Source organism: Podarcis melisellensis, assembly GCF_964234715.1.
Source record: "Podarcis melisellensis genome assembly, chromosome: 5".
Taxonomy (NCBI): domain Eukaryota; kingdom Metazoa; phylum Chordata; class Lepidosauria; order Squamata; family Lacertidae; genus Podarcis; species Podarcis melisellensis.
This window is the reverse complement of record NC_138537.1, coordinates 79,073,691-79,086,757: the sequence shown is the minus strand read 5'-3', so window position 1 is coordinate 79,086,757 and position 13,067 is coordinate 79,073,691. Positions and strand designations below refer to the sequence as shown.

The 13,067-nt window shown below is 41.1% G+C and overlaps 1 protein-coding gene across 1 annotated transcript in view; it reads left to right on the top strand.

The window, feature by feature from the left end:
- The window catches only part of TSPAN14 (tetraspanin 14), a 42,309-nt gene extending 29,803 nt beyond the window's left edge, over positions 1–12,506 (top strand). The window contains exons 4-9 of the mRNA XM_081913815.1: positions 2,835–2,981; positions 5,707–5,877; positions 7,094–7,219; positions 7,434–7,478; positions 9,633–9,752; positions 10,581–12,506. Coding sequence (XP_081769941.1) covers positions 2,835–2,981; positions 5,707–5,877; positions 7,094–7,219; positions 7,434–7,478; positions 9,633–9,752; positions 10,581–10,652 — 681 coding nt within the window. The 3' untranslated portion in view covers positions 10,653–12,506. The remainder of the gene's footprint in view (positions 1–2,834; positions 2,982–5,706; positions 5,878–7,093; positions 7,220–7,433; positions 7,479–9,632; positions 9,753–10,580) is intronic.
- The last annotated feature ends 561 nt before the right edge of the window (positions 12,507–13,067 follow it).

The window sequence follows — 13,067 nt, the reverse complement described above, 5'->3', positions numbered from 1 at the left end:
CTTCTACACTCCTGTTGCCTTTGTTGGGGCTTGGTTTGAAGATGATAAAGCACAGCCCTTTTGCCTAACATCCTTTCTGAATTCCTTGTGCTAAGGTAATCCTTTTTAAAATGGGGCCCTCTTTTACATGATTGTAGGTTCTGAATTTGTTAGACATGCTGGCTGTTCTGCAGTTAACCATAGGGTGGTGATGAGATTTGCAGGTCAGGGCGGGGAAAAAGGAGGCAAGGGGATATTTGGTGCATTTACATTTAACTTCTAAATGATAGGCTATTTCTGCAGCTTCACGCAAAATGGGCAGAGTTCCAGAAAAAAAATAGTTGCTATGGTACCCTTTCTCCTCCAAGGACTGACTTAACACACACACAAGTTCTGTAGGAGGGAAGCATCATATGGCTATTACTCACACCAAAAATCAGCAGCCCAGATTTGGCCATTTTAATTGGGCAGGCTGTTGATCTTCAGGACCTTGGAAGCTGAAATTGTTTTCTTGCGCTTAGTAATGACGATGTTTTATTGCATTTAATGAGAGTTTTAATGTTTTGGGCTTTGGGTTTTCTGGTTTTGCTATTTGTATTCAGCTGCTAAGTTTTATTAGTTAGCCTGCTTTATGCTACCCCTCACCCGCAAACTGTTCCCAGGTAAATAGTCTCATGGAGAAAATGCAACCCGTGAACTGCTGATCTTGGGATACTTTGCTGCAATTTGTTGCCACTCCAAAGGCACCTTCTGAACCATTGCAACCATAGAAATTGCCATGGAGTATATTCAGGCAGTGGGTTCATAAATGTATCATTGGGAGAGTGAGGCAGGGATGGAGACAGGAAGAGAAGCAATTCTAAATGAGAAAATGGAGGTGTTCCATTTCCAAACTATGGGCATTTTTACCTGTGATATTGTGATAGGTAGTATGCAATGGTTCTTCAACATCAACTTCATTGGACGGGTCGTGTTGTGTGGATGCCTGATTATCGTCTTCCAAAGCAACTACTCTATTCCAAACTTAAAAATGGAAAGCGTAATGCTGGTGGTTAACGAAAGAGATTTAAAGACTGTCTCAAGGCAAATTTTAAAAATGTAATATAAACACCGACAACTGGGAAACTCTTGCCTTTACCAAAGGTGTGCTTTGAAGACACTCGAACTCTGGACGCAAGGGAGAAACATGCTAGGAGGAAGGCACGCTTGGCAAATCAACACAGTGATCAACTCCCGCTCGGAAACCAATGTCCCCACTGTGGAAGGACGTGTGGATCCAGAAGTGGCCTCCACAGTCACTTATGGACTGATTGTTAAAACCGTGTTTATGGAAGACATTCTTACTTGGCTATGAGTGATCGCCAACGAAGAAGAAGACTTGAGAACAGACATGGGCAGAAGGTAGATTGGGATTTGCTGTCAGCCCTCTGATCCAACAGGGGTCTCCGTATGCTCTCATGCGTTCCAAAGAACACTCAGTGGGCTGGATCAAAAAGTGCCTTTCCGCTTGGGAAAGGTCCCTTTTGCTCACCGAAGGACTCCTGGATATTGCAAAGAGTTTTGCATGGTAAAGGCGAACCCCAACCCAAAGTTGCTTTTCCACTTGTGCAAGGAGAAGAATCACAAAAACCGCTATGGAGCAGCCACCCTGGTATTAAAGGTTGCGCAAGGCTTTCCAGGGTCTTTCTTTTTCATTGCCACTTCCTGTTATTTGGATCTTTGTGTGTGTTTTTAAAAAAACCAAAGCGCTTCGTGTTGCACAAATGAAACACTTGTCCTATCTCTGCCCACCAAATCTATTCGATGGTACCAACTTCATCTTGCAACTGCCCCCCTTCTAATGTTTTGGTAGCTGGTGACGTTGGTTTTAAAAGGAAATGCAATGCTAATTCCAACGGGAATTCCCGCAAAGCAGCTCATATTTGAATGATGCTACGAATCACTGTTTGAGAGAACTATCTGCTCACATTTCTTCTTAAATTCTTTCTGAAACTCCTAGTCATTGTGATGTGTTCCCCCCCCCCCCAAAGTTTCAAAAAACTTTACTGAGGGCATGTACCTGATGGGAACACCTATAAATAAAGGCTTATTTGAAATGTAAATATCCAGATGTCAGAAAGATGATAATAATAATAATAATAATTAATAATGATAATTAATACCCCAGTGTTGCAGTAAACAGTTATTACTTTGATAGTTATTTAATCCATCCAGAAATTATGCAGTTTTGTCTCAGGTGCAGGGAAATGACTGCATGAGGGGGGTCTTAGGCTGACAGCTGTGTCCAAATCAGAAATAAAAATCATTTTGCAACTCGTCATTCTGTTAGTGCCACCTAGTGGAAGCCTGCTTGGCTGCAAGGTCCTTAGATTGGTTGGCAGAACCTGATATTTAGGGACGTTTCCTGATGACAAATTCAGGAGTGTGTACCTGACAAAAGAGCTGAGGCCAGCCCAGGCTCCCTTTGTGCACATAGCCATTTGATGCTATTTAAAATATAGTAATTAAAATTATAGTAAATGAAATATAGTAGGTAATTCAAAATATAGTCAGTGAAACGACCTTAAGTCTTATTCAAATGTTTTTCCTCACGGTATGCGGGGTTATTGCAATTAGATACCCTGTGAGGAGATTGACATAACCCCCACCCCTAACATTTAATGGAAATTAAATTGCACTGAGCCTTTTATGCATACAATGCATATCCTTCTATGATGCAGGCCTGCTTTTGAATTCTGCTTTGAAGTATATGGTATCCTTGCAGTAGAATGCTAGGAAGCTTTAATTCATTAAAGTCATAACTGATTAGTACAAGGAGCAGGTTCTCACTCTTTCTCGTTTTTGCTTTGTTTTAGGGGGTGCTCTCTGACATATCCAAAATGACCCGCCTCCATGGCTTTGACCCTGTGGTCCTTATCCTGTTTGTTGGCGGAGTAATGTTCATTCTGGGATTTGCTGGCTGTGTGGGAGCCCTGAGGGAGAATATCTGCCTCCTGAAATTTGTAAGTAACGGGATTGTTGGGTGTGTGTTTTGCTAGCCAGGAAGTGTCCCCTTCAGTCAGAATTTGGGGTTCGTTTATTTCTCTGTGCAATTCTTGTAGAACTAGGTTAAGTGAAAGCATCCCAATTACAGCCAGTATGTTAATCAACACGTTTTAGAGAATTTGTCAGTGAAGGACAACATTACTTGAATTAAGGGATGTTTTGTTTTGTTTTTTGCTTCTGGGGTCTTAGTGTAGTGTAGTGAAAAACTATTCCTAACATTGAGTGTTAGAAGTCTTTAAACAGCTGTCTCCTATAATCTCAAGGATTGTATAAGATTAGATACAATCATATTGTAAGAAACAAAAATCTGCCCTTATTCCCGTATGGGGGACACAAGAGCCCTTATAGAGTCCTTTGTAGGTTCTCCATCGGTCCGAGAAAATAACAGAGGCCAACCAGAGAATATTGAGAAGCAAAGCAGCTTGTAAGCCTGATCTTTATTCAACTGTTGCAACAGGGTGCTCCCCTCACACACAGGAAAGGAGGAGAGCCCAGAACCAAGGTGTGCCTGCCCTTATATAGACATTTTTAATTCCCTGCACTGGAGCTCAAGACCACTCCCCACAAACATCATACCTACATCACAGAAAAGGTGGTCTACAACAGAAATTTGAATGGTGTTGTTTTTCCTGTCTGCCAGGTTATCTGATAATGCCTTATCAGATTGTCTTTTCTGGTAGTCTGCCCATTCCTTTGAGATGGTGATTACCCACTTTCTGAGACAACGGGGAGGCTCCCCTACCGCCCTCCCTCCTTGCAGAGAAAACATTTGGTCAGTTTGGGAGTCAAAATGGTTTCAGGGCGGTCTTGCATATGTGGTCCACATACCCATGTACGCACCTCGCCGGCACATTTATGAACATTTATTATATATATATATAAGACCTTAATTTTTTTATTTCAATATTTTTTTTTTAAAAAAACCACACATTGAACTATCATTTATTTATTTTATTTACACCCCACCCTTGCTCCTGGATGATCCCAGAGTGGCAAACACAGCAGTCATAAACATTTTAAAAGAACCTTAAAAACAGTTTAAAAACATTGTCAGCAGGTTACCAGGAACACTGTCTTTTAACCATTAAATGCCTGGGTGAACAGGATTGTTTCTAAATTTCTCTTGAAAGTTAGCAATTCTGAGAACCACAACCTGTCAGACTTACCAGTATTTGTTACTGAGGTGTTAACAAAAATAAAAATAAAAAGGAGAACTTCTGGGTGTATTTGCTGGGATACATTAACACTGCATGACCTCAAACCTAGAGGAGAGTACTAGTATCTCTTAGCTTCCATGAACGAGCATTCCATTCTCAAAATTCTGTAACTGCCACTTTCAGCATCATTTTTATCAGAGCAGCTTAAGAAGCTAGTACGTTTTTGCTGTAAGAGTTTAAAATTTCTGCTTTGCTAGCCACTGTTACCTATATTCAGATTCTCTCCCAGCTCAAATAAGCCCGATATGTGGGTTATCAAAAAGGGTTACCTCTGTTTTCAAATGCATCTATTTTGGACAGTCCAGTTTTCCCTGTCTTGTTTTTTCTGTTTCTTTGTCAAGTATTGTGAATTGCAGTGCAGTGTTTTAGTACTTTTCACAGATTGCTACAAGCAAACAATGTGCAGTTATTTCGTGGGAAGTTTGTGTGTCTCTTCTAGTTGAGATTTATCGGGTGTAATATTTGGTGAGCTCTAAATGTAAAGCTTTGTTGGCCTCCTTCAGTGATTTTTCAACTTTCAGGAGCCCTTTTTATTTTGCATTACAGAGGGTTAAGTGGTGTATTCTAGGATACACATGGTGAACTTTCCAAATTTATATGATGTTATATGAATTAGTATATGTGAATATATATTTGTGTGTGTGTGTATGTATGTGTGTACACACACACACACACACACACACACACAATCATATGTATGTGATTATATAAATTTATATTATTATTATTATTATTATTATTATTTCTATACCATTGTATTATTACAATACCTTAAAACATCAAATAAAACAACCCAGAGCAAAACATTATTGAAGAAAATCAAATATAAAGTAATACATTCAAAGCCACACAGTAGCCAGGAAACTAAAATATTACCTTAAAAGATTTCAAAATAAAAGAAGTTGTAGATAAACTGTCATTTTAAAACAGCATAATTAACAAAAGAATAAAATATTACCACAAGCATATAACATATCTGCTGCTGTTGCTGCCCTGGCAGTTCATGGCAGATGATGACTGTGGAAGCTCAGGCTCAATATCCTGGGTCTGCACTAAGAGACATCCAAGATGGTTTCTGGCCACTTCAGTAGCCTTGGCTTTTGTAGCTGGAGTCAGTCAGAGCCCCACCCTCTCAGGCCAGGTGGGAAATGGCCTGCAAGGTCTGCAGGTCTTCCGGGACTCACAGCCAATATGGTTAATTATAGGATAGCTCAGATCTAAGGTCTTGCGAGCAGATTTTTCAGTACATTAGATTAAGGCTGCCTAATGTTGAAACCAACCCCCACCCCAAGTCTTGTGTATTAGAGAAGAAGATCAGTAGTGGTCTTTTGGTCATGATCGCCAATTGTCTTCTTGAGGGATTTCAAGTTCCCCTGGAACATTGTTGGAGAACTACTGGCTTGCTTCTGTTTTGAGCAGAATCTCATTCTCTCTCCACCCCCCCCCCCCCTTCTTTGTTTTGCAGTTCTGTGGCACGATTGTGCTAATATTTCTTCTGGAGTTGGCTGCAGCTGTCCTGGCTTTCTTGTTCCAAGACTGGGTGAGGGACCGGGTGGAGACGTTTTTCAAGAACAACATTAAGTCTTACCGAGATGACATTGACCTGCAGAACCTCATTGATTCGTTGCAGAAAATGGTAAGTTGCTTTGAGAAATCTGCTTGGCCTTTTAATTGGGAAAACAGTAGTGAGTTAGGGTCTTTAAAAAGTTCTTGGGGAAGAAAATGAACTGCTTGTTAACCTGAACCATGTACAATGGTACCTCGGGTTACAGACGCTTCAGGTTACATATGCTTCAGGTTACAGACTCCGCTAACCCAGAAATAGTACCTCAGGTTAAGAACTTTGCTTCAGGATGAGAACAGAAATCGTGCAGTGGTGGCGCGGCGGCAGCAGGAGGCCCCATTAGCTAAAGTGGTGCTTCAGGTTAAGAACAGTTTCAGGTTAAGAACAGACCTCCAGAACGAATTAAGTTCTTAACCCGAGGTACCACCGTATTGGATTCCCTGAAGAATTTTACCATGAAGGGTGAATGGAAGTTGTGATCTTCTAGAACAGGCTTCCTCAACCTCAGCCCTCCAGATGTTTTTGGCCTACAACTCCTATGATTCCTAGCTAGCAGGACCAGTGATCAGGGATGATGGGAATTGTAGTCTCAAAACATCTGGAGGGTTGGGGTTGAGGAAGCCTGTTTTAGAAGATTTGCCCTGACGTGTCGACTATGCAGGAACCAGTTTACATGGAAGGGGTATTCAGATATTTGACCACTTCTCTCTGCAGTCTTGAATTCAGCAACACATATCTCATGTGAACATACTGATTGTACGCTTTATCTCTTGACATAAGACCTCTCTGTCCAGCAGTTGCACCATCCCAATCAAATAAACAGAAACATAAAATGTGCTCATAGTTTAGTGACAATGGGAATGCTACGCAATTTCCCCCCAAACGCTTCTGTGTATGTTGTTCATAAAACAGGTGTGATAGTTGGGTTTGCCACCCTAGGGAGTGGCTGTACTAAATCTTTTAGAAAAACAAAAAGCAGTCTTTTTGATTTCCAGGATATAAAAGTTACAAAAGAGAGGGAAAAGAATACCAAAACAAAGTCCCAAACTGCCCCCCTCCAGGACAGATCGATCTAGTTAAGTTTGCCAAAGTCCAATCTGTGATTTCGGTAGTTGCCATTCTTCATGATTATCAGTAAATTACTTTATAACAGGATGCCCTGTTTCAACAAAATCATCTACATCACCCATATGATTCAATGCATGTAATCTCTTTGTTGATTTTTCCGAGACAGGTACTAAATCCTTTGGTACACCCCTAGTCTAACAGAGTGATTTATCTATTGCAGAATAACTGTTGTGGTGCTCAGGAGCCAAACGACTGGAACCTGAACATATACTTCAACTGCAGTAGCACAAGCAAGAGCCGTGAGAGATGTGGCGTTCCTTTTTCCTGCTGCATCCAAGATCCTGCTGTGAGATATTTCCTGTCTTCTTAGTTCTGTATTAATGCTGGCGCTCGGAAAAAGGAAATGTTTCTTGAACTGAGCGCGTAAAATGTCGTCTAAAGTCTCGTATGTGTGCTGCTTCGCAAAGGCCCCTTCATACTGATTTAAAATAAGAAATTCATCCAAATCTTGGCATGGTTGATAAGCTATATTGACACCCCTATTTTTCCTCTCTCTTCAGCAAAAGGTTGTGAACACACAGTGTGGCTATGATGTAAGGAATCTGGTGAGTAGTTTTGATGTTACTGTTTGTCTCGTATATCACCGCTCTACCTCCCACCCCCAGTTTAGCTTTCCCACAAGGGATTAGGAGCTAGGGCCACTGTGAAAGGAAGCATCAGGCAATTAAACTTGGTAAATTCTTGATGCAAGAAACTAGAATAGGAGGCAAGAAGGATCATGCCATATCAGTAGCCTTTCCAGAAGTATGTTGGAAACCATAGTTGGCCAAGGCTAGTGTTTTCCCAATACAGTCATACCTTGGTTCTCAAACGGAATCCGTTCCGGAAGTCCGTTCGACTTCCAAAAACCAAGGCACGGCTTTCGATTGGCTGCAGGAGCTTCCTGGAAGCTGTGGAAGCCGCGTCGGATGTTCGGCTTCCAAAGAATGTTTGCAAACCAGAACACTCACTTCTGGGTTTGTGATGTTTGAGTCGCAAGGTGCTCAAGAACCAAGGTACGACTTGTACTTCTTTGTTATATGCCCTTGGCATGTACTTGCAATTTGGAGGAGTTTTTGGTCTCCCAAGTCTCCATCCCAATGTTCTGTTAGCAAACTGGAAATGACAATAAAATAACAGAACATGATTATTTTTTGGTGCGCTAAGATGTTCAGTTCTAAGATGTTCAGTTTCACTCCTATTAGGACTGGACAATAGATCAATATGTCATCCAAAACCAGTTTAAAGTCCATATCGTGATACTGGTTTTATAGTTTTTGACCTGGCAATATATAGTGAATCATGGTGTGTGTGTGTGTGTGTGTGTGCGTGTGTGCGCACGCTATGTAGAAACTGCAATGTGGGAAAAACTGAAGCCAGCTTATGCCTCTACAAAGCTCCATCCTTAATTCAGACATTGTGATGTATCAGTATATCACTGTTTGGGAGCTATACAAAGTAGCCTTGGACAAATTACACCCTTACCTGTAAGATATCAGGTCAATCAGCCTGGTGAGTCAAGATTGCCCACAGGCCAGAGGTTGCTCACCCCTGGTCTAGAGATGAAGGTCCCTTCTCTTGCCCCAGTGAACAGCACGACCCTGTCAAAGGTTGAAGGGGGTCTGCAACTGTAAATGGATTTTTAGCATAATTTACAATGGACACTACAAACACAGGGAATCATTTCCCAGTGGAAAATGTGATTATCCTGTAAAAAAAGTGCAGAAGCGGAAACAACTATTGAAGTACTAGTGTCTGTTGGAAACTTTGTTATGGTTGAGTTTGAATAGCAAATTGATTAGCCAGACAATACAATATGATCTTCATTAGTATGAAATCCTTTTCTTAAAAAGTTGTGGGGGACGGGACTTCTTTGACGTTTGTCTTCCCTGCAGATGATGATAAATGTTGTGTTGAAAAGAAACAATTAGGATGTTGCCACAGCTAAGTGTAAATTTCTGAGGGCATTACAACTTTCCTCACAGACTTGAAGTGGGGTGCAACTTATGAATGCATAGTCAACTGTCATATGCACAAGGTCTTGTTTGGAGGCATTTATTTGTGGGTGTCTAGCAATTAATTTCCACATGTTACATTGGTCACGTTACATTAGTCACAGGTCATATGTCAGAAAACATTTTTTCCACAGTTCCCAATAAACATTACCAAAAGTTTGACATGTCCCCATATTAGCTCCTTATGAATATTGTAGCAGGTGGATTATATTCATTGATACTTTTAGACAAACCAATTATCCAAGTTACAGATAAATTCCTGAGGTTACATCGGTCATTTCTTTTAAAACATAATCAAAAGAAAGCATTTTTAAACTACCTGTGACATACTTCTTTATTCTTTCTGTAGCCACAAAGCTAAAGAGGTGGTCGAATAAGATTTTCCTTGGTTATCTTTCACTGTTACAGTGAAGACAGCAAGAGAGCAAAAATAACAGAATAGATTATGCAAAGTAAGAGATTTTGCCATTTGTTACCGGTTGTAGAACCTAGCTTTTCTAGGTGCAAAATTTTAATCAGCCCTGCCCATAGCAAGAAGATTCTAGTTTTGTTGTCCTTGCTTTTCTTAAAAATGGAGGTAGTAACAAAAAGAAAATGCACCAGAAATTCATTCTCTCTCTCTCTCTCTCTCTCTCTCTCTCTCTCTCTCTCTCTCTCTCTCTCCCCCCCCCCTCTCTCCTGACTCCTCCTATTTTCTCTTTCTAGCCTGTATCTGCTTGGGGAGAACGAATTTACACCAGGGGCTGCATCCCTGCTCTGGAAGCTTGGTTGCCCCGGAATATTTACATTGTGGCAGGAATTTTTGTGGCAATTTCATTATTGCAGGTGAGTTCCTGTTGGCCTGTTGAAGCAGCAAATATTATTTCTTACCCAGCGATTAGATCTGTCTACTATTACAGTGTTTGGGTGATGAAGAATTCTTTGAGACAAATATTTGCGCAAAAGATACCATTTGGTGATCCCATGAAAAGAGTTGCTAGCTTCAGATTTCAAAAATAGCAGCACTGGGAATGGAACCTGAATAGAATTTGGCAAGTTGGGGACCAGACCATAGCAGCGCCTAGATTTTCATTGGCTTTCCAGATGCCTGATCATGGCCTCCTTAACAGAAAATGTTTTACTGGTTGGACCAGTAAAATCCAGGCTGGTTAGTAGCCTGACCGTGTTGTTCTGTTCCTCACCCCCCACCTGCCCGCCCCCTTAGATCAAGAAAATTGCCATATGTTTTGGTTTGAGTGTTGTTCTCTTCCCTGCCCCGCATCCTTGGGCAGCTGTTAATGGTCTTCTAAAGGAAAATAGAGGAATGAATGTGTTGTGTTGACTGATCAGTTATGCTCACAAATCTCAGTCTTGCAAATCAATTGTAATAGTTTTCCAACTTGAAATGTAGCCAGTGCTTTTCAATGGAAGAAAGCAGCACAAACCTCATTGGTTCCAAACCAGTTAAAGGCTTAACCTATTTTTCCCGGGCTAAACAGTTCTGCGATATCCCAGCACTGTTGATGAGGACTTCAGTTATTTCCAGGCTAGTTTGAAACAGGCTAGTTAAAGAGCCAGAATTTGCACTGTTTTGTTATTTTCATAAAGAGCACCAGACTGCTAAAACATTTTCTTTCTTATAAATAGTTTTGTCTGTCTTTTCTTCTTTGTTAGATATTTGGGATTTTCCTGGCCAGGACACTGATTTGTGACATTGAAGCTGTGAAGGCAGGTTACCATTTCTGAAGACAAGAGAAGAGATCATCTGTAAAGACAAATCAGTTCTCTCCCCACCCCCTGCTATTGCTGTGAGCACAAGGAGAAAAGAAACAAAACTGGAGATCTAGAAAAGTCTTGATACAACTAGAGCGTAAAGCCATAATATATCACTTAAAAAACAACAAAAAACATAGTTGGATGCTATCCTGCTTCAGGCTGGAGCTGAAGAACCTGCTCCTCTTCTCACCTGGCTAATGAATAGTTTTACAATGCTGATCTCTCGGAAAGAAGATTTATCTTCATCCTTCTGTACACAGATGTGAAATTGCAGCAGGCACCAATGGACTGAGCTAGATGCTCCTACCCGAAAGCTACTACTGTCTAAGGACTGTTGCCTTAGTTTTCCTTTTACAGTAGTTCCTTAGAGGTTAGAATTATTACATTCCAAAAGTTGGTCAGTGCCTAGAATAACGCCCCACGATGCCAAATGATCACATTTTTGGGTGGGGTTGGGGAAGATACATGAAATGCCTTTAAATATGGAAAACTTGTTCAGGGAATGTTGTGCCTGTTGAGAGATTGAAGCATGCACTGTGTGAGCGTTTTAAATGAGAGCCATGTTTGTACAGTGTTGCCTGGGGGTTTTAAAAAAAGGGGGGGATGTCGTGTGCCGGGATCAACTGCACAGAAGGGAGGGGTTTCCTCTTATTCAGGCCAGATCTTATGTGTCCTTTTTTGATGCTAGAGATCTGAAGAGAACACTGGAGATACTTCAAAAGGACTTGCCTTACCTACCAGGATTTGTAAAGTAAAAGTCACTTGTACGTTCAACAGCATCGGACCACAGGCCTCCTTTGGAAAGGTCAAAGCTGACTTCTCACGCCACGTCTCCTTCTTAATATGGCGTTATTTATAGACATTTGAACAAGGAAATGTGTCCGCTTACAGTTTTGCTAACGTTACTTCATAGAGTAGTAGTTCGTAAAGCCATTTATCCGTTGGACCGAAGTTTCTCGTTTTGTTAAGATACCTGGAGCCATACCTCTTTGGACCACATGTCTATTTTTTTTTGTGGCAGTGAAAAATGCATATGCTAAAGTCTCCCAGGTATGTGTAAGTAATTGGATGTATTGGATGTTCAGGGGTATTTGAATCATGCAAAGCTCTTTAAAAGTGTGCACTGGTCATTTTCACTTCATGTACGGCAAATAGATGCTCTTACGCTTGTCAGGTTGCGGCCCATATCAGAGCAAGGTCCCAGGGCCTGCCTGCACACAGCTTGTGACTCACCAGGCTGAAAAGAGCCCATCAGCCAGATAGGGATGCTGAACTGATAACACAGTGCTTTGATTTAAACAGGTGAGTTGCTAGAGAAGCTTCTGTAAGTTGCTTTATACAGCTGATGGGCTGCATTCTGCTTGGTGGTGCATAAGCCTACTAGAGCCTGCCATAAAGAGGTGGTTTGTCACCGAGAATGAAAAAGTGTTAATTTCTCTTTTCAGGATTTTGTCCTCATGGGCTTTCTTTTATGCAAGCTGTTTTAATATGACCCTCGTTGAAATGGATGGCATGTGCCTTTAGAGTTTTCAACTTTCCTTCACAGCCATTCCACATAAATGCCTGTGTAGAACACAGTTCCGAACAGTGAAGTCAGCGATGTGTTTTTTGGGGACGCCCTAGAAAACTCTTCTTTGGATTCTTCCTGACAAAGGACTGAACTTTGGTTGAACTGCTTCTGAGGTTGCCTGAAGATTTTTCTTCAGGGACTGCAGACTTGTCTACACTGCCTAACACACTTTTATAAAGTCTGTATTTGTGTAATTTTTGTAAGATTCCCTTTTTTTACTGCATGTAGAATAAGCAGCAGCAACAAAAAGCAAATTGTGTGTGTGTGTGTGTGTGTCCTTCATTTAAAGTGGAACATTCCTCTGGCAGAAACATCAGGCAGCACCCTGGTTTGTGCAGGGGTTGCATTCTGGATCATCTTGCACGATGGTGGAGCCTGCCCTACCCCCTTTGCACCCCGTAATACCTGCTTCTCCTGCTACTTCTGGGTTTACAGCGATGCTCATGTGCATGATCGCACACAAAGTGGTTGTTGCCTGTATTTATTTTTTTTAAAAAGACCTGAATTTTAAACAACCATTATCTTGAAAATATATGAGCCCATTTTCATGGACTAACCAAACTAATGGGCAGAGATCTAAAACTGCCTTTAGTACAGTGGTACTTGGTTCTCAAACTTAATCCATTCTGGCACTCCGTTCCAAAAACAAAGCGTTCCAAAACCAAGGTGCTCTTTCCCATAGAAGGTAATGCAAAACGGATTAATCTGTTCCAGACTTCTAAAAACAACCCCTGAAACAGCACTTGAACATGAATTTTACTATCCAACGAGACCATTGATCCAAAAAATGTAAGCAATAATCAATGTACTGTACT